This window comes from Centruroides vittatus, unplaced genomic scaffold (genome assembly GCF_030686945.1).
Source record: "Centruroides vittatus isolate TY-2023 unplaced genomic scaffold, ASM3068694v2 contig_958, whole genome shotgun sequence".
NCBI lineage: Eukaryota > Metazoa > Arthropoda > Arachnida > Scorpiones > Buthidae > Centruroides > Centruroides vittatus.
The window spans coordinates 871,955-896,581 of record NW_027122637.1 but is presented as its reverse complement, the minus strand read 5'-3'; the positions used below and the strand labels follow the sequence as shown (position 1 = coordinate 896,581).

At 30.1% G+C, this 24,627-nt stretch overlaps 1 protein-coding gene across 5 annotated transcripts in view; it reads right to left on the bottom strand.

Annotated features, from left to right (window-relative positions):
* LOC136985316 (ras and EF-hand domain-containing protein homolog) overlaps positions 1–15,907 on the bottom strand; it is a 28,067-nt gene extending 12,160 nt beyond the window's left edge. For 3 of the 5 annotated variants that reach the window (XM_067282569.1, XM_067282572.1, XM_067282570.1), the window contains exons 1-10: positions 15,778–15,907; positions 15,255–15,637; positions 4,114–4,263; positions 3,869–3,959; positions 3,532–3,627; positions 3,256–3,461; positions 3,092–3,187; positions 2,836–2,908; positions 2,642–2,730; positions 740–813 (exon numbers count right to left, since the gene is read on the bottom strand). In XM_067282569.1, coding sequence (XP_067138670.1) covers positions 740–813; positions 2,642–2,730; positions 2,836–2,908; positions 3,092–3,187; positions 3,256–3,461; positions 3,532–3,627; positions 3,869–3,959; positions 4,114–4,263; positions 15,255–15,598 — 1,219 coding nt within the window. In that variant the 5' untranslated portion in view covers positions 15,599–15,637; positions 15,778–15,907. The remainder of the gene's footprint in view (positions 1–739; positions 814–2,641; positions 2,731–2,835; positions 2,909–3,091; positions 3,188–3,255; positions 3,462–3,531; positions 3,628–3,868; positions 3,960–4,113; positions 4,264–15,254; positions 15,638–15,777) is intronic. The other 2 variants (XM_067282571.1, XM_067282573.1) reach the window with 1 other exon arrangement.
* Positions 15,908–24,627: the final 8,720 nt, after the last annotated feature.

Here is a 24,627-nt window from a genome sequence, read left to right as displayed (position 1 = left end):
CACTGTGTCTCAGACACAGTATTACACAGTATTTTATTTTGAATTTATGAACCGAAAACCGAACCATCGCTTTTACATTGGTACGCTATATAGGCCCAATCTCTCTCTACTTTCCCATTGTCTATATGGTTACAACATAATCTGCGACATGTGGGAAAAGATATAATCGGTATCCGTAAAGGAAGGTTCTTACTGTTTTAATAAATTATTTGTTACGCTACCCACAAAGATCAAGAGTGTGGGCGAGAAGTACACGTTCTTTTTTTCTGGTGTTAAAATGGTGGGTGGAAAAATTTTTGTTTAATTTCTGTAATCGAATTTCATTGGTCATTCTCAAACTCGAATAAAATCTGATTATTTGAAAATGCTTGTTACTTAGATAAATTGAGTGGGAAAACGGCATATCTCACAAAACTACAAAAAATAAGTTAGTCTACTAACAAATTTGGATTTGTGCATCATCAATCCACCTTCTAAGAAACTTTCACCGTTCAGTTACATGCCCTACCGGTTGTGTAGTAGGCTACATCCACATTAATAAAGCGATGCACATTAAAATGCTAGTGAATTGAAACACAAATCTTCTATTTTCTCGAAAACTTCCTAATGTGAGTCCGTTTTTTTATTCACCGTCTCAATTTATCAGAAATTAAATAGTTTAAATGAAGTTTCAGTTATAAGTAAAATTTTATAAAGAATAATTTTAATCGAATGAAATTAAGTTTGATTTATACTATACCTAAATCATCTTTGGTCCTTTCAGTCACATTTAGTTCGGGATGATCTTCAAATTCCACATCTTCCGAGCATGTTCTTGGAAAAGAGACAAGAAAAACATTATTTAGTTACAGTTATAATTAGAAACCGAATGTATATTAAATTAAATTACAATATTTTCATACGGATAACCCGAAGTAGCGTGCAACCCACAAGTTTAATAAATTGCTAGAACTGAAATAAAATCTTCGAACACTCCATGCCATCGAAGTGACGTTGGAAATATGGCACTTACCGATATAAAGTTTAGAAGATAGACCGACTGTGTCAAATATTCCGTTCACTACACTACCGTTTCATTTCTGTTAGCAGTTCGTTATAAATGCAAAGTAATTATAAAACAAGTAAACGAAAGAAACGAAAAAATTAAATAGAAATATTTTTAAATCAATAAGATAATATTCGATGCAATTTGAGAATTAATTGCTTAGCTTCTATCTGTTGTAAAGAACTAGCGTATAAAAAATTCATCTTTCAAATGGTTCTATGGAGAGTCATTACATAGAAAGGAGGGATTATCAGAAATCAGAGTTAGCTAAAGATCATTAGAGGTTAGGGACAACAGGATCAAATAAATAAGTAAAATGGCCCCATTTCGCGACTTAAAATCACTTCTAGGTCTTTAGGATGGACTTTAATTAGATTTTCACAATATTTTTGCAGGTGAGAAACAGCGTCGTTTAATTATATGAAAAATTAAAATATTTCGACCGTATGCAGAACTGCTCCATCCACAACTTATCTAAAATAATTAAAAATAAATTTAATCAAAATTTATTTCGGCTACTTAATGTATCGATTCCAACACTTTTATCGAAAAATTTGTGGATAATTTGATGCTTTCGTTCGTCAGAATATTCCCGTGTTACAAATGCAGCCATGCTCTTTGTCCCATTCTTTATGCTTTCAAATTTGAAAATGTCATCAATGATTTCAACATATCATTATCAGAAAGCAAACTTAAATCAACCCTCCGTAAAAATCAGTGAATTTTCGTCCGATGGAGAATTTTTTTATAATTAAAATAAAGACCAAAGACCTTATTTTAATTATAAAAAAATTCTCCATCGGACGAAAATTCACTGATGAAACTCTACAAATATCGTCGCAGGGGTCAGCTGTCTAATCTACATTTCCCAGCGCCTGTTCCCAGTGGATAAAAGCAGCCAAGACACCCCGAAAAAGGCAAGATGGATGTAAGCAAGACGTCTGATTTATGTCACCAGTTCCTTTTTACAAATTTTTATAATTTTAATTGGAAGTATTTGTGTTTTAAAAGGACTTTTTAATAACCTTCCGGCGACAAGTAACCTAAAAAGGAAGGTCAGTCGCCGAAAAGTGTTTTGTCTTGGAACACAAAAAATAAATGGTGATCCCTATTGGGCAGATTTGGTCTTTATTTTAATTATAAAAAAAACCTCTGTAAAAATGTTGAATTAAACTGCTACAGTAACACGAAACTCACGAATGCGGTTTCAGATTGTCATCTTTTGTAATGACGAAGCTTCCAAACGAATAGGCCTACTACTTTTTTCGGTATCAGTCTGTGAAATTTCTAAAAAAGATGCGATAAAAACAAATTGGAGTGTCTAACAACACCAATTAAGGCGTGGATTAACGCACAAATGAACGAGGGAGGATTAAAGGCGAACAATACGTATACATATGTATGCGTGTAAGTGGTTTCGACATTTTCGTGACTTTGGAAAAAGAAAAAACTGTTTACGTATTTCGTAATAAATTCCAAATTGCAAAATCAACAGATAACTTGGGTAAACCATGGATTATCCATATAAAAATAGAGTTAAAAAAAATCTCTAACATTGTATAAAATATTGCTTATGAAATATTGATTTAAAATCACCTTTTTCTTCTCTCAGAAAGAATATCGTTATATAAATAATCTCCTATAATCGATCCTCTATGTTCAGAACGTGGAAAAATTCGTGAAAACTAATTTAATAACATTGCATTATATTAAAACATGCTTAAAATTTTAAATTTAGTTCAGTATATTACAATCATTATAAATGTAAATAAATATGTTTTGTCACTTACATTATCGACAGGTGATTTCTGCATGGCTTCTCTCAATGTATCGTTGGTATCATTTAATTTTCTATTAGCGTCACTGAAATAAAATTAATATATGTATATATATATATATATATATATACACCGTATTTATTCTAATAGTAAGCACGCACTAATAAACAGCACAGTTGCAAGCTGAAAAAAATTAATAGACAGTGCGCTATATATTAGAATAAATACGACATCTATTGAAATAAAATTCAGATTTAAACATTTGTACGGTGTATAATCGGAGAATTTTGCGTACTGAAGATAGTGAATCTGCCTGCCAAGTACGGTATGTTCATGCAAAACTTCCATAATTCGTTCCTTCTCACTGAAAAGTTAAAAAATAATTAATTATTCTATACAGATTAAATTGTAAAACATATATATTTAACCTACCTATTAAGTTCTCGGCACTTTTCTTCGTATTGATTTCTCAACTGAGCCATTTCACTTCTCATCAAAGCCACATTAGTTTGAGTATCAATCAAATTCATCCTCAATTGATGATTTTCGTGTAAAGCCTCTTCTAATTTATTTCTTATTTCGTTTGCTTTTTCGTCTTGAAAATGATGTTGACCACAGGACTGGAGCCACGAATTGACCTGAATTTAAATATTTAATTTAAAAATTCTGATGATTTATCCAACAAAATAATTATATTGAAAAGTTTACTTTTTCAAATAAAGATAAATGAGCTTGTAATTCATCCATTTCGGCGTCCATTTTTATTTTCAAATTCTTTCTTTCCGTTTCAACTTCTTCTTGTGCCTATATAATTCAATGCGTAATTTATAGTTATTATAATCATACTAAAGTTATTGATACTTTACCGTTATTAATAATGTTTTAATTTAATATACGAGCGTATAAGTTAGAATTTATAAAATTTAATTGAAATTAAATTATAATTTTATTAAAATCAATCTTATGACATTAATTATATTCTGTAAAATATAATTAATATTTACAATACATTTTAATAATATTTAACTTTTCAAATTAATTCTACCTCTCGTTTTACTTTCAACTCTAAATCTTTCACTTGATTTGTCATCTCTTCTTCCATTTTGTGTAAATACAACTCTTGTTCTTTTCTTTCACTATAATAAAAATATTTAAAGCATATTAAATGATAAATTTGAATTCTATTAAAATTATTCAAAATAAATAGAGAATTTATTAAAAATTTTATTTATCTAAACTCGTATCTCGTATCCACAATGTAATACTTTAAAAAACCATGACATTTATTACCGTTTCCAAAAATGTTCCAATCGATGCTTTTCTTCTTGCAAACGATTTACATTCTCCATCAGATCAGCCATGACGGTTTCAAACTGAGATATCAGATGAGGCTTGTTTGATTTTTGAAGTTCTTTATATAATTCAAGAATATTTTCTTCACTAAAATTATAAATTACATAATCAATAAAGCTATCTCGGCAACATTTATTATGACATCACCTTTTACAAGGTCGTGCATGCGGTAGATGGATCTTTTCTTTAAATATTTGTTTAATTAGTATATAATGAAAATAAATTATCCGAAGTAACATAATGCTATTATAGGGCTTTATGTGTACTGTGAATTCACGTTAATTCGAATTCTAGAGACTCCGAAAATATTTCGAAATATACAATTAAAAATTTCGGTTAATAGAATAAAAGATCCGCCACCTTCGATGCCTAGAGCATCGAAGATGGCGGATCTTCCGGTAATCTCGAATCAGATTTCCAAGTGACGTTGTTGATAGAGGGAGCTGTGATATATTACGTTGTAATATGCAAATTTATAAGAACAAAGTAACTAGTGATGTGATATCATTGATTTAACGTATTAATTGTGTTAAAGATTTATTGGATTAAGTTAATATTAATTTAAAATATTGTAATTCTACAACTTGAACACAAACTATATGGTGTATTTTCTCGGACACATGGCAAATTTCATCACTAATTTTTTTTCAGTTGATACGTGTATTAAGTTCTGAAGAAAATCCGAGAAAATACACCATATAGTCCGAGAAAATACACCATATAGTTTGTGTTCAAGTTGCAGAATAAGCACCGGCACGGTTTCATAAATACTACTATTGTAATTCTAATTCAATTATTTGATAACTATAACATTAATTTAGTAGGATTTTGCTGATATTAATTTGTTAAAAATGAATGATATTGATATTAATTCTGAAGAATTTTGGGCCGGATGCACCTCCCATAATTTTTATCAACTACTAGAATCCGAGTATTTGGAAATAGGTTTGGATCCCAGAATTGACAAAGGATTTAAATTCGCAGTACGTTTAGGATTACAGCATACTGATGATGTATGCAAGAAATGTTCAAAAGCTTGCAAATTAGTATATCGAAATGATAGGAACTCGTGTGATGCGATGTCAAACATGCTGGAATAATAGTTCAGCCTTTGCTGGAACGTTTAAAGGTAAATGTGGTAAAATTTCTTGGCTAAAATATTGTCGTTTTATGGCATTATCTGGGATTGGAATGATCTTCAACTACCTCAGCAATTGCTGCAGGTATTTCTAACAAGGCTGCAGTTGACTGGTCTAACCATATACGTTTTGTGATGCTAGTTGCTTTGCATAATATGACATCGTTTAAAATTGGAGGTCCGAATAAAACCGTAGAAATAGACAAAACAGTTATATGTAAACGTAAATACGAAAAAAAGCCGTAAACTAAAAAGTACAAAATGGGTAGTAGGCGGAATATGTCGAGAAGATAAAAGTTGTTTTATATGTCAAGTAAACGATAGATCTGAAGTAACTCTTAATTGGATTATTTATAAATTTGTAAATTCTGGCAGTGTAGTGTTGACTGATAACTGGAAAGGTTACAACCACATAAATGACTTGGAAGGAGTAGAAATTGAACACAGAACAGTTAATCATTCCGAAAATTTTGTGAACCCGAAAACAGGCGGCACTCATACTCAAAATATCGAAAGATTATGGGGATATTTGAAAAACAAAAAATAATTTGCTAAAGCATTACACAGAAGACCTGTCAGACTCGTACACGTATTCTTTTATGTATAAAAAATATCTGAATTGGCCATCAAAAAAACCTGGTGAAAGATTTACATTTTTGTGAAACATTTAAGTAAGATATTTCCTCGTTCTGGAAGAGTACCTTTATGGAAGGAACCTGAGTCTGTACCAGTAATTAAAAATAATAAGAAAGAAAAAAAGGTAACAGAAAAAAAAGGCAAAATACCTGAGAAACCGGATAAAAAATAAGAAAAAAAGAACGTCAATTTGTAATGTGGAGTTTCCTCCGGTAGAAACCAAACATCGGAAACGAGAAACTGATGCACAATACATTATTGTGCATCAGTTTCTCGTTTCCGATTCAAAAAATAAATAAATAAATAATATGAAACCATAATTTTACTTAATGTAAGTAAAATTATGGTTTCATATTATTTATTTTTTTTAATATCCTAAATTATAAGATCGATGTTTTGTAACTAATACGTCGCGGTCACTATTTTCGATAATTACGCATACATAAATGGCAGTCAAAATGGCGACCGGAAGCTCCGCCATCTTCGATATCTAGTGTAACATTAACCAAAATTTCTACAGTAGTAGTAAAATTTTAGAAAGTACTACAGTTTCCTACAAGTAAAAAGAAAAACATCGTGTGAGGTAAAAATAGGTTTTATTTTACAACACAGAAATTTTTACATTTTAACTTAGTTCCTTCTGCAGCTACATACTTCTGCTAGAGACCATACTGCTATCAAAGTAGCTCTGGAAACCGTTTTTTGTAATGCGTTTGAGTGCTTCACTTGCTGCAGCTTCCACCCATGTAGCTAAATGGAACCTGCAACTTTTCATTTTAGAGAGCTGATGAAAGTCTGCGAGGACAAGATCAGAAAAATAAGGAGATTGGAAAAATTCTGTTACGCTCTTCTTGGTCAGGTATTCGTTTAGCAGGAACGACTGATGTGAGTGCGCATTGTTACGGTAAACAAATATCTGACTATGAAAGACAAAACTTTCTCAAAGTTCTTAAAGACATCATAAAAACATAATTTCCAGGACTGTTTTGACAAATAGTATAGACAGTGGCAGAAATGTGTATCTTGTACTGTACAAGGAGCTTACTTTTAAGATAGTGTAGTATAATAAAATATGTTCAAAAAGTTCAGTTCATTTTTTTACTGTAATCATAAAAATTAAGCATAATCTGATAAATAGATTTATATTTTATAATTTAAAATTTAAATCTATCAAGTTTGTTAAAACTTCGTTTTAACATTATATTAGAGCTTTAGGATAATGCAGCATAAAAAATTGCGATTTTAAAATGTTTTTATAATTATCTATTGTTTTATAAATAACTGTTTAAATGTCAAAAATAAATAAACATTGTAAAATTTATAATTCTATTTAATTTGCAGTAGTAAAAGCCTAAAAAACAGTTTCAAAGATTGCTGTATCTTCTAACAGTTTTTAAATTTTAATAAATTCGTATTCCTTTTTTTACTGGAATTTTGCTTAAAACTGCATTATTCTCGATAATATTATATTAATTATAACTTCAAATAGAAAATACAGTAAAATCGCACTTATGTGGCTATCAGAGTATACAATTTCTAATAACATAAGTAAGTTAGACACCCAAATGGGATTACGGAAAAATTAGAATACTGTACTAAATCCTGGTAAAAGTTTAATACAAATTACAAAGGTAAACAATAAATAAATAAAATAAATTCAATTTTTATTTGTAAATTATAATTTTCCAAATAACATTAGGCCTATATATATAATTTAAAATACATTTTATAATTTAAAAAGTTCAAAACTAGAATTTTAGTTTTCATATAAAATATAGAAGTTTTGATTTAAAAGTTAAAAGTATTTTATTGGTTTGCATTATTTGTTTATTTTGAATTTTCAAGTTGATGAATTCTAATAATACAGTAATACATCAACAGGTGCAAAACTATTCAACCTAATTAAAATTTGATTCAGAATTCATATATCACTTACCAATTGAAATAATCCTGATTTTAATCAAATTCATCTTCATCAAAATCAACGTAATAAAAATATTATATTGATTTTGGGGCACTCTGTAATCGAAAGTGCTGCGCGAAATTGAAGACGCCCTTATTAATTAATTTTCTTTGATTTTGTTGTTTGTCTTTGATAAAATTAGATATGAATTTGGCTAGGTGTTATGTTTATTTATTAATAATATTTTTTATTATTAATATTGAGTCCAATCCTGGTCCTGTGTCTCGTTCGTCCACCGTTAATGAGTCGTGTCGTGTCGAAGTCCGGAAATTTGGATTCGATGTTTCAAACACAAGCTAAATCTAGTCTAAACAATGGAATAAACTTATCTCGTGAAGATATAGTAAAGGAAGAATTGATAGTATTTTGGAAACATGTAAGCATTTCTTAGAGAATGCTAACGGAAATTTTACAAAAAATGATAAACTAATTTAGACTTCACACGTTTCTATTACTTTAATCAGTAAAGGTATATGAGGAAGTAAGAATTCTTATTCATATTTAACACCAAGAATTTAGAGATATTAAGAATTAATTTGGATTATTGGGAAAAAAGGTTACGGTTGTGGAAAATGGAAATTCTGCAGATTTAAAAAGGAAATGGGAACTTCCCATTGCAACTCATAAAAAATATTATGAGCCAATGATTTATAATTTTTCTTTAATGGATATCAAAATAGCTGGCGATTGTCTAATTTAATTTATATACTAGATATATAAAAAAAACCTCAAAATTACGGACTTGATAGATGAAGAAAATATTAAAGTTCAAATCATTAAAATCTATAATATTGTAATTAGAACCTATAGAACCTATAGTACTGTAATTAGAATGTAAATCGAAAAATTCAAGCGCTATCAACGTTTCATTTACTTAAAAAAGAAAATCAATCGATCAACCGAAAATGCAAATAATGTACGATCTTGCCTGTCAAGAATCACGTGTACGTAGAGCAACTGAACTTTTTCCTTATTATTTCGAAGTTAAAAGAAATGGCTATTTGATATACCAGAATCAAAAATAACTTAGTTCAATGTTTGGTGTGAAGTAGATACTAAGTCTTTTTTAGAAATACATTTGACTTAGGGTACCCTAATACATTTAGTTTTCAAAAGACGTTGAATGAATCTAGCGTTATAGGTTTAGCTGAAACTTAAGAGTACGAAATTAACAGCAAAAAATATTAACATTTGCAGAAGTTATTTTATGTTGTTAAGGCAGATTAGTAATCGACAGGAAAGCAATTACCAAAAATTATTTTCAACTGTAAGAAATAATTCAGTATTTTAGCAATTGTGAAAAATCTTTTAAAAACTGGTTGCAATTAACCTCATCTTGGTTAATTTTAAGTGAATTGAATGAGAGTGATTCAGTTTATCACGGTGTTAATCCTGTAATACGTAATATATGAGATAGTAAAGAGTTAGTTATAAACAACAGGTAAGAGAACTATTGAGAATAATTCAAAAATACATTGTAACTATGAAAGGAATAATACCGAAAACAATTTAAAAGTATGATCTTTGATAAAGATATTTATGAAAGAATAATGGTTATTTAGAATTTTTTACCGCCAATGGAAAATGCAGTTATGTGTAAGGTAAACTTGATTAATTCGTACCAATTAAGAAACCATGCTTATTGTATAAAAATTAAGGGAAGACCTAATAGCAAATCAAGTCTAGTAAGAGACCGCAAATGAAAATTGATAAACCATTTGTGGCTGCTTTCATTGCCAGAACAGGTAAAAAGTAAAAATTGCTATATCCATTTGTGGCCAACCATCTAAGCATTAAAATGTGTGTAAGTTATCTAGGAGACAGATTTGTAATCCAATTCTCTATTGCAGTTTTAGTAAATGGAAGACTAACAAACTTACGGATTAGGCCTACTACATTACTACCTGACAAGATTCACTTGGCTCAGGCAGCTATTGATAAGTAATTAAGAAAAATAAATATTATTTAATATAAATATTGATGTGTCAGTTGTCAAACAGCAATATGCAAAATTCGTGGCGGGAAGCTTAAAATAATTAAATAAAAAATGTAACCAAAATAGAAGCACCTAGCGACAATAGGTGGCTTTACTTTTAAAAAATTTATTGTGCACCAGATGCTTGATTAAGTGAATATCGTAATTACCTAGGCTTATGTACTACCAGTAACTACAAAAAAAAAAAAAAAAAAAAACTATACTGTACATTATAATTATAATAATATTACATTATAATTATTATAATATTTATTCTAATCTTTAGAGTAGTCTTTTAGAGCAGTTTAATCTTTAAAAGTATTATCTATAATTTCATAAAAAAGCAAATATTCGGCAAAATATCTTGGTAAAATAGTTAATATAATAGCGTCAACAGTCAAACAATTTCTCTTTTTAACTCGCTTAATTCGCTGGACGTCGTTAGTGCTTTCCGTGGGTGACTATAATTAATTTAAATTTGAAAATTTCAAATTGTAAATCAAATTAATTTTTTAATTTACGTTATTTGTGTGTGGCGGTGACGGAACATTTTGCTTTTAATATTTTAATTAGTAGCCTGCAACCTGAAGGAAGGTCTTTGCATAGGCCCTATGCAAAGACCTTCCTTCTCATTTGTTAACTCTTCCCATGAATTCACAGAAGAGTTAACGGGTGGTCTTTGTAAAGTGTTGGTTTCAGTTTCGGTGGGAATAGAACATTTTGGTTTTAATATATAAATACAGATAATATGGATTTAATACGATACCACATATAATATTTTCTAGAAAATGAATAGCAGATTTTCAAGTTGTAAAAGAGTGCATAATTAATAATTAATCCCATATTTCTCTTCTTTCAAAATAAAACTGTAAAAAATTTTATGATGCACTTTAATAGCGTATTGCGTCGAAAATAATTTTACGAGTGAGTAAAATTTACTACTGTTATATACTGTATATGTATAATTTTTATGAACGTACAGTACTACTTTATAGAACCACGCTTTTGTGCAGATTGCTTAATTCAAATAATTCGTAATTCAAATGTAAGAACAGCTTTGCTATATTCTTAATGTCGTGAAAAAGTCTAAATTTATCATCAAATATTATAATTAAGACTATTCTAGTGCCATTATTAGTTTTTATGCACATGTTCGTGTTATTTTTTTAAGTTTTTTGAATAAACTTTCATTCCTTAATTCGTTTTTCTGCGAAAACATATTAATTATAACTTAATAAATAGACGAAAATTATTCAATAAAATTGTTTCGGATCTATTTTACTTCTAATAACTAATCCAGACACGGACTATATCAATTTTTATTACTTTAATTAATAATATAATATCTCTCGAGCTATTTAGCAACTATCTTGCATTTTCTTTAAATTTCTTAGTATAATCATCTTATTTATTTTCAAATATACGGTATAAATTTATCAGCTTAAGAAATTTTTATTTCAGAAGAATGAACAAAATTTCGTTTTGAATCCATGAACACTATTAAAAAAAAAAAATCAAATTTACTATATTGAGAACACTTAAACGTATAAATTATAGAACAATTAAATTTAATTTTTAGAGTATTTATTATATTTGTTTAGTTCATTTATTTTTTTATCGGAAAAGTTCAAATTCGGACAGTTTTCGCAAAATTTGAAAATTCATCTCGATTATGCTTCAGAAAATAGTCATTTAATACGTAATAACGTAGATCTACAGATTAATTATTATTATTTACATATTAGTACGGGAAACTCAAATAGTTATTTATTTTTAACTCGTTTTCCTTTTGTATATTTCATTATCCTAACAAAAAATATCTGAGATATAAAAAATGCGCCATGTAAAAAATTATGACAATTTAGACGAAAGTCAATTTTCTTTTTTCTTAGAAGATTTTCTTTGGTAAAGATAAGCTTGGCGCTTCGAAGCGATACCCAAAAGAGTTTTATTTTCTCGGCTTTGTAATATATGAGGGAAAATATGGCGATCGGTCAAAAATACCCCCCCTCCAATTTTTGAACTCAGGGATCTTGAAACATTGAGAAATGCTAAAAAATTCGGATATTTTTCTGTATGTATGGATGTTAGTGTATGTGGGAGACACGATTTTGTTCACGCTCTTCGAAGCTTAATAACGCGTATGCTTTTTCGTCGAAAATTTCTGAAAAATTGCAGGGAGGTTTGTGTATTAGGGGGATTGATGCTATTAAATTTTTGTGGTTAATGATCGACGGGGTGGGAGATAAATGAGAGTCGTTTGTCATATCTCGAATAGAATCGGACTTAATGACGATTTTATTCGTTATTAGCATTTAGACGTTTTTATAAAACCCATCCCTATCCTGAAAATTAAGAGTTTTGCTATTTTATAATAATTAAAAAGATAGTTTTTAAAATAAAATATCATAACAGAAGGCGGCACCAATATTTTAAATGTTTCCAAGAAACTTAAATAAGCAACTCGTTCATTGATTGTTTCCTATATTTGAAGTGCCAAGCTTATATAAGAAATATATAAGCTTGAAGAATATATTTCTTTCGTTCGTTACTTAGTGCAATTTTTTGACATCTCAAATGTTTTTGTTTGGATATCAATTGTTTTTTGGTTAATAATTGTGTTATCACCTTAAGAGGATGACGTACAGTACTGTTCTGTCGGCGCTTGGAGACAGCCGCCGACTGAACTCTTTCGATATGTCATTTAGTAAAATTGGTGTAAATCTTTTTTTAATGCGTAAAAAATAAAAGGTAATTTATCGATTCAATAAAACTTTTACCAATGATTGAAAAGGATAACAGAAATAAAATAAACATCAAGCTTTTATATAATACGTTAAACGTAAAAATTAATTTATAACAAGTGATTTAATATAGGCCTATAAATTTTAATTATCTTATTGTAATTATAATACAAATTTTAATAGGATCATTTTTAACAAATTTTATATAGCAAGAAAAAATCAGTAAAATTTTTATTAAATTTGAAAATATAATATAAACGCTACGAACTCGAAGTGTATTATAAAAAACCAATTTATATATCCAAATCATATCGTAAAAATTAAATTCATTTTTGAAATGTTAGTGCGTCATAAAAAGTTATTTTAAAAAATAATTTTCAATCTATTTTATTTTGAATTATTTCTAGTTTAATATCCACAATAAACCATATGATCTAATAGTGATATTTGCAACGTTAACGGAAAAGAGAAAACTGCTGATCAAACATCAGCTAGATGTAGAGAACTGAAAATAGTTCAATGCTGCAAACCAACGATAATTTCTGGCAAACAGTTTTAACATCGGTTTTAAAAGATACTTTATGCTCGGGTAGAGGTATCATTTATGGTCGAATCGTCTATCGATACCTCTACCCAAGCATGATTTCTCTTGGTATTATTTACTCGATAGATTTATTATATCTTGATTTATGAAGAAAATTTATTATTATTATTATTAGTTTTATTCAAAAATATAAATTAGTTTTGTTTACTTGTTCTCTCTACTTTTTAATAAATATCATCATAAATTAAATCTGTAACATGCCAATGAAATATTAATATAATAATGAAATAATTAATCGGATAATATTATATCGTTGCAATTTCCTATTTACTGTCACAATAAAGATAAGTCTAGTTAATACTAGAGATTATAATATAGAAAAATAAAATTATGCAATGTAAAACATTAAATTCAAAATTAAAAAAATTAAAGAATAAATGTGTGATAAGAGGACGAAGGTCGAAAATTTATATTTATTTAATGCCATATGGAAAAATGGAGCAAATACACCATTTTAAACTTGTGTTTGCTGCGCAATAAAATATTAGGAAATAAAGGCAGTTAAATATAAATTAACCTAATGATTTATTCTGTTTTTTAAATATTATTTTAAAATATTATTTGGATCTATCAAAAATCGTTTACATTTCTTTAAAAATGTTATCGTTATATATTATTATTATTATGCTGAAAATTCCGTAGGACAAATAAGTTTTTTGCACGTAGAATTTACTAATTTTAAAAATCTTTGAAAAATTCTTTATATAACATTTTTTTAATAATTTACTGTTTTATTTTAAATTTTTAATAGTTTTTTTTTTTAATAGTTGTAACGTTTCATTGTTGATTTGAACACAATAGAACGACATTGAAAAGGTTTCATCGCGTAGGTGTTGCTTATATTTATTTTCTATGTAACATATTTAACGAGAATTAACATAAAAAATATGCTGGCCGATGGCCCAAGAGGTTAAAGCATCAGCTTTTCGTTTTGGAGGATCCGGGATGGAACCCGGGAGGTCGAAAAACACCAAGAATTTTTCAAATCAGGTCTGTCCCGGAAACGTCACCCGGGCTGCCCATTGTGGGCCCTAAAAATAGTGCCTACGGAGTGGAAAGAATTAAAAATAGGCCTATATATGTATATAAATTATGAAATTTTTCATAATGGAATTCAAAAATGAATTAGTTGAAGCTTCTCTAATTGATTAATTAATTAATGTCTAAAAATAAACCTGCGTAGAAATATAAAACTAATTCGAGCGTAAATATTATTTATTTCTATTTCGTAAAGTTTTTTTAAGTAATAATTTTAATGAAACAAATTTTAATTAGTAATCTACAATAGAGCTTAAAATAATTAAGATTAAAATCTTCACACTTAAATTACACTTTAATTCTTAATTAAATTTGATTCATTTTTATGATTATAAATTAAAATTTATTTAATTTTGATATTTTAATTTACAAATTATTAAATATCGAAAATTCGTATGATTGATGCTACAGAGTAGAAACGATTTTATATTGTAAAAAGATCGTTTTATTACCATTCAATTTATGTTCATTTTGCTACATAGAATATTACAGAAAATAAAAGTTGAGTATGTAAAAGTTGAAGTAATCACATAGAATATATGCAAATTGAAATTGTCTATTTTATAATAATTAATGAAATTTAGAATCGTGTCTTTTCATTTTACTTAAAATGATAAATACGGCACGAAAAATGATTATCGAATGTGTTTATGACTAAATTGATAAAGATTACAGAACTTCAAATATATATAAAAATAAAAGAAAACGGCATATATTTATTCACAACTGTAATGTCTCCCGAAATGAAAAGATTCGCGACTTTTACAATAAAATTATTTTCTACAGTTTCTTAGAATTTTGATATAAAACTATATCGAAGTTATATAGAGAATTGTAATTTTTCATACACAAAATCAAATTAAAATCTTTAAAAATTACCCGACAAAGTAAAATATGTTATAATTCGTTTATTATTCTACAAAATAACAAGGCAAAATAATTATTAAGAAAATTGATAAACTTCTTTTATGAAATCTTACCTGATAATTTTATCGGATTTTCCAACTTCGGTAGCGAAATGTTGCCACGCTTGTAAGACAAGTTGGTGCTTATCGTGTACAAAATCGGTTTCCGAATCCGGGGTTTTGCATCCGTCCTTTTGGCTATTGGAATTCTGATTCAAAAACTCTAATAAGCCCGTAGAAATATCGTTAAAAGTAATTTTCCCGTCTCCGTCCGTATCTAGCGTCTGAAAAATGGCATCCGCGTCTTGCACGCAAACACTGACGCGGGCGCACAATTCCCTCATCCCTTCTTGGCATAAATAACCGGTCCCTTGAACGTCGCATTCTTTAAATAACTTTTCTAGTTGATTTTCGGCCATTTACGAATCGAAAATTCGTCTACATCACGTGACTCGATACTGAAATTAATTAATAAATCCCGTTTACCATTTATCTCTGTTAATTTTCAAACAAAAGCGGGACCAAAATTATTAATCTCCTATAATAATTAAAGGAAATAACTAATAATTATTATTTTGGAATATCGCATTTAACTTACCTAAGAGAATCAGTTTAACATACCATATTGTTAATACATTTAAAAATAAAGAGTGATGCGCAATAGGATAAATGCTAATGACGTCGAGGATAGTGACAGGTGGTCGGGATCTTCCTACAGATAATGTGTGTCTCCCGTACACCTGTTAATATTTAGAACGTCATTTTCTGGGACAAACATTTTATTGATAACATATATAATAAATACAATTTCTCCTATTCTATCTGTTGACCATAAAGTCGCGTGCAGTAGGTCAATCAGTAATTAAAACGTGTATTTCATTAAAATATAAACAGTGATTAATATATGTCATCCGAGACAGACTAAATTTATATGTATCAGTTTTATAAACATATTTACTTCTAGAAAATAATAACGCTTAATAAAAATTTTGTAAATAAAATATATAATTTTGATAATAAGAAAAATCTATTTGATAATATTCAATATTTTGGAATTTAATACAGTTTTAAAATTGTTCTTTTATCTTTTTAATATTAAAGTTACTTTGGAATCTGTAAAGATCGTCAATAAACGTAGATCCTCTTATCCTTATCTCGGAATTATTAATATTTGTTTTTGTAATTATTTCAAAAATAATCGAGTCTTACAAAACTTATGAACTTCAAGTTTTTATCATTTTTTTACAGTTATTATTTCAGCGTAAAATACAGCAAATTTATCTAACTTTTAATTTTTTCTTTTTTTAATTTACACTATTATCGCGTCGTCGTTTAGCTGCTTAATAAATAGTATTTACGTCTATTGCAGTTGTTATAAAGGCTGATATCATAAGACTATGATTCAAGCAGTTGTGTTATATCTGACTATAATAACTTTTGGCTACAGTTTTTTTTTTTTTTTTTTTCTTTCCTTAATTTATGTATTGATCATCAAGTAAAATTTAAACGGAGGAAGCGAAATTTACAAAGAATTTTCTTGAGCACCTTTAAAGAGCACTTTTCGTTCTTGTATTTCGTCATATCTCGAGCTAATAGGTACTGTACGTTTCTTTGGCAAGCAGCTAAATAAGCTAGTCGATAGTTCCGTATGAAACGAACTATGTCATTGGTTAGCTTACTTAGCTGCTTGACGAGGAAACGTGCCCAATGAAAGCTCGGTACTTTTAACCATATAATTATACATTTCTCTATAGTTTACTGTATGTAGGCCTGCATTAAATTATTACGTTTAGGAAAGTCTGTTCGAATTTTATTTAGATGTAGACATTTACTTTTCGTTTACTTAACAGAGATATTCTTTTTAAAATCATTAAGCTGTATTAAAATGCAGTTGAATAGTTGTAATAATTATTTAAATTTTTATAATTTCTAAAGTATTTAATGATTAATACCGTATATGTAATTAGGAATATTTTATTGGCCTTTATGCTTTAATTATTTAAAGCAGGGATGGGCAACCGGTGGCCCCCGGGCCGCATGTAGCCCGCATTAATATTTTTTGCGGCCCGCTTCGCATAAAATATGAATAAATACTGTATATCAATTTCCCAGCTTAAGGAAGTATGCAGCAAAAATCCAAACGTTATTTTCTACAATTTTACGTATGTGAATAGTTTTTCCGCGATGAATTTAGTAAAAATTAAAACAAGAAACCGGCTAACAGACATATCGAAACTATAAATAAACAACTATCGAAACTAATTTAAAACTAGCTGTGACGAATATTTAACCAAATATTTCCGATATATTACGTTTACATCAGTTCCAGAAGCTAAATTAAGTATACATATGCTAATTTATAATTATATATGAATAAATAATTGCGATTTACCGGCATTTTTTTTTTCCTCTTCTTTCTTGTATGCGGCCCGCGTCAGTACAAAAGTTTTAAAATGCGGCCCTTACATAGAAAAAGGTTGCCCATCCCTGATTTAAAGGATTAAATTTTTATTTTTCGTCTCCCTCGTTCAAACGGTAGTAGGCCTATATACAGGCAGTCCTTGACTTTCCGACAACTCGTTTATACGTACTCGATACATTGATGTCTTTAACTCCTTTTTCATACTCCAAATCCACACTTTCGTACATTTTTCAATCGAAAAAACAAAAATTTCGAGCAGTGACAATTTCTGCTAATTTCGGTTACAATAACATAAAAATCATTTATGAAAATTAACTTTATCATCTGTATTTCTGTTTTATTTGGAATTTTAATATTTTAGATACTGTTTTGTATTTTATTACATATTCATTGTAAAAAGAAATGAGAACTTTCCTACTTTAACAAGAGATTTTATAGCTGTTCTTTTGGATGTCTGGAAATTAGTGAAATCGTATTTGAATGATCTCATAAAGGGAGATCGTTTAAATACGATTTCACAAATTATAAGTCCTTTTTGACTACCTACCCACTTCACATTTTGTCACTAATTTTTACACATCCCATACCAATGTTACGCTCGATCTGCCACCCTCTTCTTATTAAAATTGAGCAATTTATTCTATAAAACAAATTTATGGTACATTAATTTATTCATACTTTCTGTCGAGGCGAAGCTAATTTTAAAAATAGGCCAATAGAAGAAAAAAACACAAAATTCACCGATTTACCACAAAAGATCTATTAAGTAACTCCTAGACCAGCGATGGTAAACCTTTTTCCGGAGGTAGGTCAAAATTCTATTCGAAATTTAGTACGGTAACTCCAAATCTCAGGCCAAATATTTAATTTGAGTAATTAAAAAGACAACAAAAAGTGCTTACAAATTGCACTTTATTGTTATTTATCTTATACATGAGTTTATTTAATTTCTTAATACCCAAGGTAAAAGTGAAAAGAAGAAAGTGCGATTACAGTAGAAACAGATATTTCGTTTAATCGGAAATACAGGTATACCTCGAGTTACGTCGTTCTCGATTATACGTCGTTTGTCAAATATATATATATAATATAATATATATATGGAAAAATAAAAATCAAGTTTAAGTCATTTTATTCGACTTTACATCCGTCCGCCACAAATATTGAAGTTCGTAATATCACTAGAAAAGCGTTAAAAGCACATAAAATCATATTAAAATATGTACATTTACAGTAAATGTTAATATAATTATCATAAATCTTACAGAACGAAACATGAAAACATCTGGGTTTCTGCGTTGTCGTCTTATTTAGCGGTCTTTAATTGCTCATTATTGGCGTTTTCCACCGTAGTTTCGACTTACACAAGTAAATTCGACTTACGTCGCCTCTCCTGGAACAAATTACCGACGTAAGGCGAGGTATACCTGTATGCTATTGTTTATTTATTTGATAATTTTTCTGAGGTTTTAATTAATGGCCTTTAAGACTTTCCACGGCAGCTTTAGGATACTTGTTTTACATTATATATGCAAAGTTTTGAAATTATCAAATATTTTTTTTTATAATTTATAAAATCCTAATACTTTCTAAACTTTCAATGCGGTAGCCTACTTCAAAATCGTCGCGCGGGTCACGGGTTCGCCATTACTGACCTACAGACACAGAAAATACCGCTTAAAGATATATTGGTATATAATATCTGTAAATATTAAATTTTTGCCACTATCCTTTCATATTAAAAGTTCTGCTAGAGTACATTTAATATCGTACAGCGCTTCTACAAGTATTAAAGTGCAACGATTTAAATAAGCAAGAACTTGCTGCGTATCATTGATCAAAACACTACTATATAATGATTTTGATAAAAATTACTTTCAAACAGGAAATTCTTAAAGAGTTTTAGAACGTCGTCATCATGCTAACACCCACCACTCGCCGTTACAAAATTGTTATCAATACATACAACGTCCGCACTGGGGAGGGGATATTTGAATGACTCCTACCACGCGAGTCTGTTCCTCCAATTTCAGACATTCGATTTTTGTGCATGTTTTAAGAAACGCGTTTCGTTTGAAAGTCAAGTACTATCTATATTTCGAATTATAGGTAGATTTATTATATGTCCGGGATTAGGCCGGACAGTCCACGATTTATATGGCTGTCGGGATCGTTAAATGAAATTTCGATGGAAATACCCTTCGATGGAAAGTAGGCGGTCCGTTCGACGTCTCGTCGAACGGACCGCCTACTTTCCATCGAAGGGTATGACGTAGAATGACGTTGAGTCGATGACGGGCAATCGATGACCATCAAGCAGGCGATGATCGAACGAATTTGCTTCGATATTGCCTAGTTTGCGGCGGCCATTACGTTTGTAAAAATTAAGTACGACACTATTCAAAAAATTTAAATTCTAAAAAACTTTAAATTAAAATCCAAGTAAAAAGCTACTCTTTAAAATCCGACTTCGAGTGAGTTAAGAAGACAAAAAAAGGACGAAAAGATGCTATACTTTCATAATTTTATTAGTTCTATTTCCCAAATGCATTTCGCAACGCCTCATCAGTGGGTAGTTGAGTTTTGGTAACCTCCGTTCCTTTTATACTGGATGATGTTTTCCCAGCATGCATCTATCTGCATACCGTCATTCAGATTGATTAAATTTGCATACGACATACGCATTCTTATTTTGTGAAAGTGGTATAAACATTTGGTAATTTTTTTCCGTATAGCATTACTTTTGGATAGAGATTTTTCGATTTTTTTTTTTTTTTTTCAAATTATCTCGCAACCTCCACACCGGCCGACTAGTGTCTTAGACTTACAAGAGAATCTTCTGAAAGTCTCCTTTAAAAAATAAGGGCAATTTTAGACACAGAAAAATTACTTCCTCTGGAAGACGACCTGTCTCTCCTCAAAAACAGCTTTTATTCTGCCTATGGACATTGGCAAATCAAGAATCATTCAGGTTTGTTTATACGAAGCAATATATGAACTTAGATGCAGTATATAAAAGAATAGCAGATTATACATATTTAATGCAATTGTTTCACCCAGTGAATGGATGTGACGTTGCTCTTCTATGGTGTAACTAACTGAGTTTTAAATCAACAAATAATTGATATTAAATACAAAAATTTTTTTTTCTTTTTTTTTCTCTGAGGATATTGGTGATCGTTTTAATGTGTCTAGACAGACTGCGTGGAATATTTTAAATGAGGTTGTTAATTCTCTCTTAGTGTTAAATGAAAATGAAAAAATAATCTCTTGGCCATCACAGAGCAGGATGATGTAAGAATAATGGAATTTTTTTATACCCAATCTGGTTTTCCTGCAATTAGAGGCTCTATTGATGAAAAACATATGGCTATTAAGACATCAACTGAAGAAGCAGCAGCTTATTTCAATAGAAATAAGTATTACTCCATCATATAAGTTTAGTTTGTAATGAGAAAATGGTATCCAATGATACAATTTCTTGAGAAGTCATTTCCCATATGTAAGTAAAAATTCATTCAAGTATACAAGGGCGTCGCCAGCCAATGGGCCAGAGGGGGCAAGATGATATAAATTGATAGAGGATATGAATTGTATGTAGGTAAAATAAAAACGATTCATAAATTTTAAGAAGCTTAAGAAGATTATTTTAATTAAAACATAATCTTCTTGGGTTTTTCGCGCGGGAATTATAAATCGGGCAATAAATGACTTAGCATTTAAATAATTTTTTTCGCATGTCTAGGGAGGGGCAACTGCCCCTCTGCCCCCCCCTCTGGCGACGCCCTTGCAAGTATACGAACTTGTGTAGTTTTGGATTATTATTAATGCTGTTCATTTCTTTACGATTTATTTAATGCTCTGAACATAACACTTGAAGACTCCAAACGCATGTAAGATAAACTTCGCTTTTAATCATAAACAATGAATCGAAGTTAATTTTTCACATCTGTTTATGAAAAGTCATCTAAAGCTATTGAACCTTACAATAAAAAAGATCATTGTAAACATTTTATACAACAAATAATTGAAATTTACCAATAAAAATACTTTCTGCCATTTATTTTCCCCAAAATAATTCCATTTTCATTACTTTGTACAGAAAGTAATTTTTTCATGGGAACAGCCATATTGAATTAGCGCAAAGCTCAACAGCGAACTAGCTGCTTGAGCACTCAGAGCTTACCAATTTCGCTAAACATGACGTCACATAGCTCTAAAGCAGGCCTGGCCAACCCAAATTGTTTCGCGGACCACTTTGATCACGCGTAACATTACGGTGGGCCACAATTTAGGCAAACATGCTTTTAAAATAGTAAAACAAATACAAAATGAGCAAGATTTTATTGTTATACCAAGAGTTCGTACTCGCACTTGCGCATTATAACAATGACACAGGCAAATTTTCATTTATTTAATTGTTTTGGTATACACATAACGGGAAACAAAAGTTTTAAATAAATATATAATATCGCTTAGCGGGCCACACAATTTAACGTGACGGGCCACATGCGGCCCGCGGGTTGGCCAGGCCTGCTCTAAAGTAAACAGCAATGAGCGTGGTGCTCGGACGAAAGTATACAGGCTGAGAGTGCTGACAAGTGCTAAAATTAGCTCAGAAATAAACGCACCCATAGTGATTGTCTATATCAAGGATTCCTAACGTGTTGCTAGCGACCTTCGAGGTATCGGTCGATATATCTAGGGAATCGTTTGATAAATTTATTTATTACATCTAAAAGTATAATAAAAATAGTAATAAATAATAATATACTAGTTGAGATATATGGAACCTGCTTAAAGTGATCACCCTTGGGACCACAATAAATGGTCACTATATGAGAATACATACATTATATCAAATAAACCCATGACATTGTTTTGTACTTTTTGTGAATTTATTTCTATTAATGTTGACAGCTGTAGTTTTATATAGCAGTATACACATTAATTGCATCAAAAACTGTATAAATTGAGATATCCTCTCTCTAAAGTTTTCTGTTGCTATATTATTTATATCATCTGATTCTCCACGCAGTACCTTCTCTGAAATGGCATGTCTTTGCTTAAATGATTCGAGTGAGCCATTTGATGCATTCAAGTTCTGAATATGAAGCTTCTCTGCAAATGTGAGTGTTACTTCCTCTTCCAGCATTAAACCAGACACAAGAGCATTCATGTCATGCATTTGCTGAAAACATTTTAGAACAGCAGCATTTATCTCAAAATTTGCTGTCTTTCTTATTTTTCTGGAATGGTCTCCATGTTCATTGTCTTAATAACGTTCATTGTATTCTACTTGCATTTTTGAATGTTGTTAACACATGCTTTACTTATCCTAAACTTTGCTGCTGCTTTTTGCTGACTATTAGGTTCAAGAAACTTGATAACATCTTTTTCTTTCAGGGAAAGCTCTCTGTGTGGCTTGGTTTGAGCCATAATTTGAGGATTGCAGAATTGTAGATGAACAGATTTCAGCTCTCAGTAATGAATAAAACATACAAAACTACAGAATACACTTATGTATGACAAATAGAAGAGAAACTCAGTACAGTAGAAAACTGTGTGATATTTCTGGAGTTTTCTAAATTCTGCTTGAACAATGTTGCTAGACATCTCAGATTTTTATAGCCTAAACAATTATAAAATCCAGCCCAAAATTTATAATCACTAGTGCCCAGAAAGTTAGATGCTGACCTATAAAAGCATATAAAACCAGATTTCTGAGGTAACGAAAGTATTTCTCATTTTTCAAGCTTTTAAAACATTTAACATTTTCAGTGAAATGTGGATTGAATTTAGTTTCTCACGATAGCTATTGTATTACAATATTGAAGCAACTTCTGGTAATGGAAAATATTTTTGAAGTAGGCTAAATACTACAATATGTGGGAGGCAGATATTGACCTGCAAGTAGAATTTCTTCTTGCCTACACCACGAGGATCGTCAGTAACCCAAAATCCATCAGCTTCTTTCTGTAAAGTGGTCATTTTAACAAGTTACATTTCAGGAAAACCAGATGTAACAGCGGTCACATTACACAATAAACATTAATTCTATTTGTAATACAGGCACTTCTCACTTTACGACCGAGTTCCGTTCCGACGACTACGTCGTTAAGCGAATTGGTCAATAAGAGAGGAGCTTGCGTTGGGAATATAGGATCGTTGTAAAATTATACAAATTATGCAAAAAACTTCAAATTTATTCATAAAAAGACTATTATAGTACGCTATTAGCCTATTATAGTACGCTTAGTGCGCATGTCACCATCCGCCACTGACCGACACTCAAGCTGAGAAAGGGGATTCCCCGAATTACAGATCGAAACTCGATTGGTCGTAAGTGCGAGTGGTCGTTAAGCAGATAGGTCGTAAAGTGAGGAGTACCTGTATATAGTTTTCATTTAACGTTTGGACTTCTTACTTTTTGACCGGGCAATGCCGCACATATCTGCTAGTTACCAATAAAACAAATAATTATGAACTGTAATAAATTTCATTCGCCATTTTTTACACACGATCAGTCTAACTTGGGGCGTGTTTGGAAATTGTAACCGGTGTTACCGGTAACTGCCAGTAGTTACCAAGGCGTTTAGAAAATGTGTCCTAAATAACCAACCGCGTTTAAAAATCACTGTTATGAGGTCACCGGTTGCCCTACGGTACTTACGGAAGTAACCACTGTGACAAAGCGGTTACAGCGGTTCTTTGAATTACAAGATGGCGGACACATTGTGTGACGAATGTGGCCGTAATTTTAAAAATTTAGAGAAAAACATCATTTTGTTTCTGCGACACAAAGCGACAAGGATCAGAGAGCCATGTCGTCCCAAATTTCAGATGAGGCAAGACAGCATGGAAAATGGCCAGCAAATGCTACGAAATCATTGATTTCACAGTATAAACTAAACGGAGATAAATTTTTCTAGGATACTTGTTTAAAAAAATTCTACAAGTTCATTTTCATCTTTTGATGAACTTGTCGAATCATCGTCATATGATTCTGAATTGATATTCGAGAGC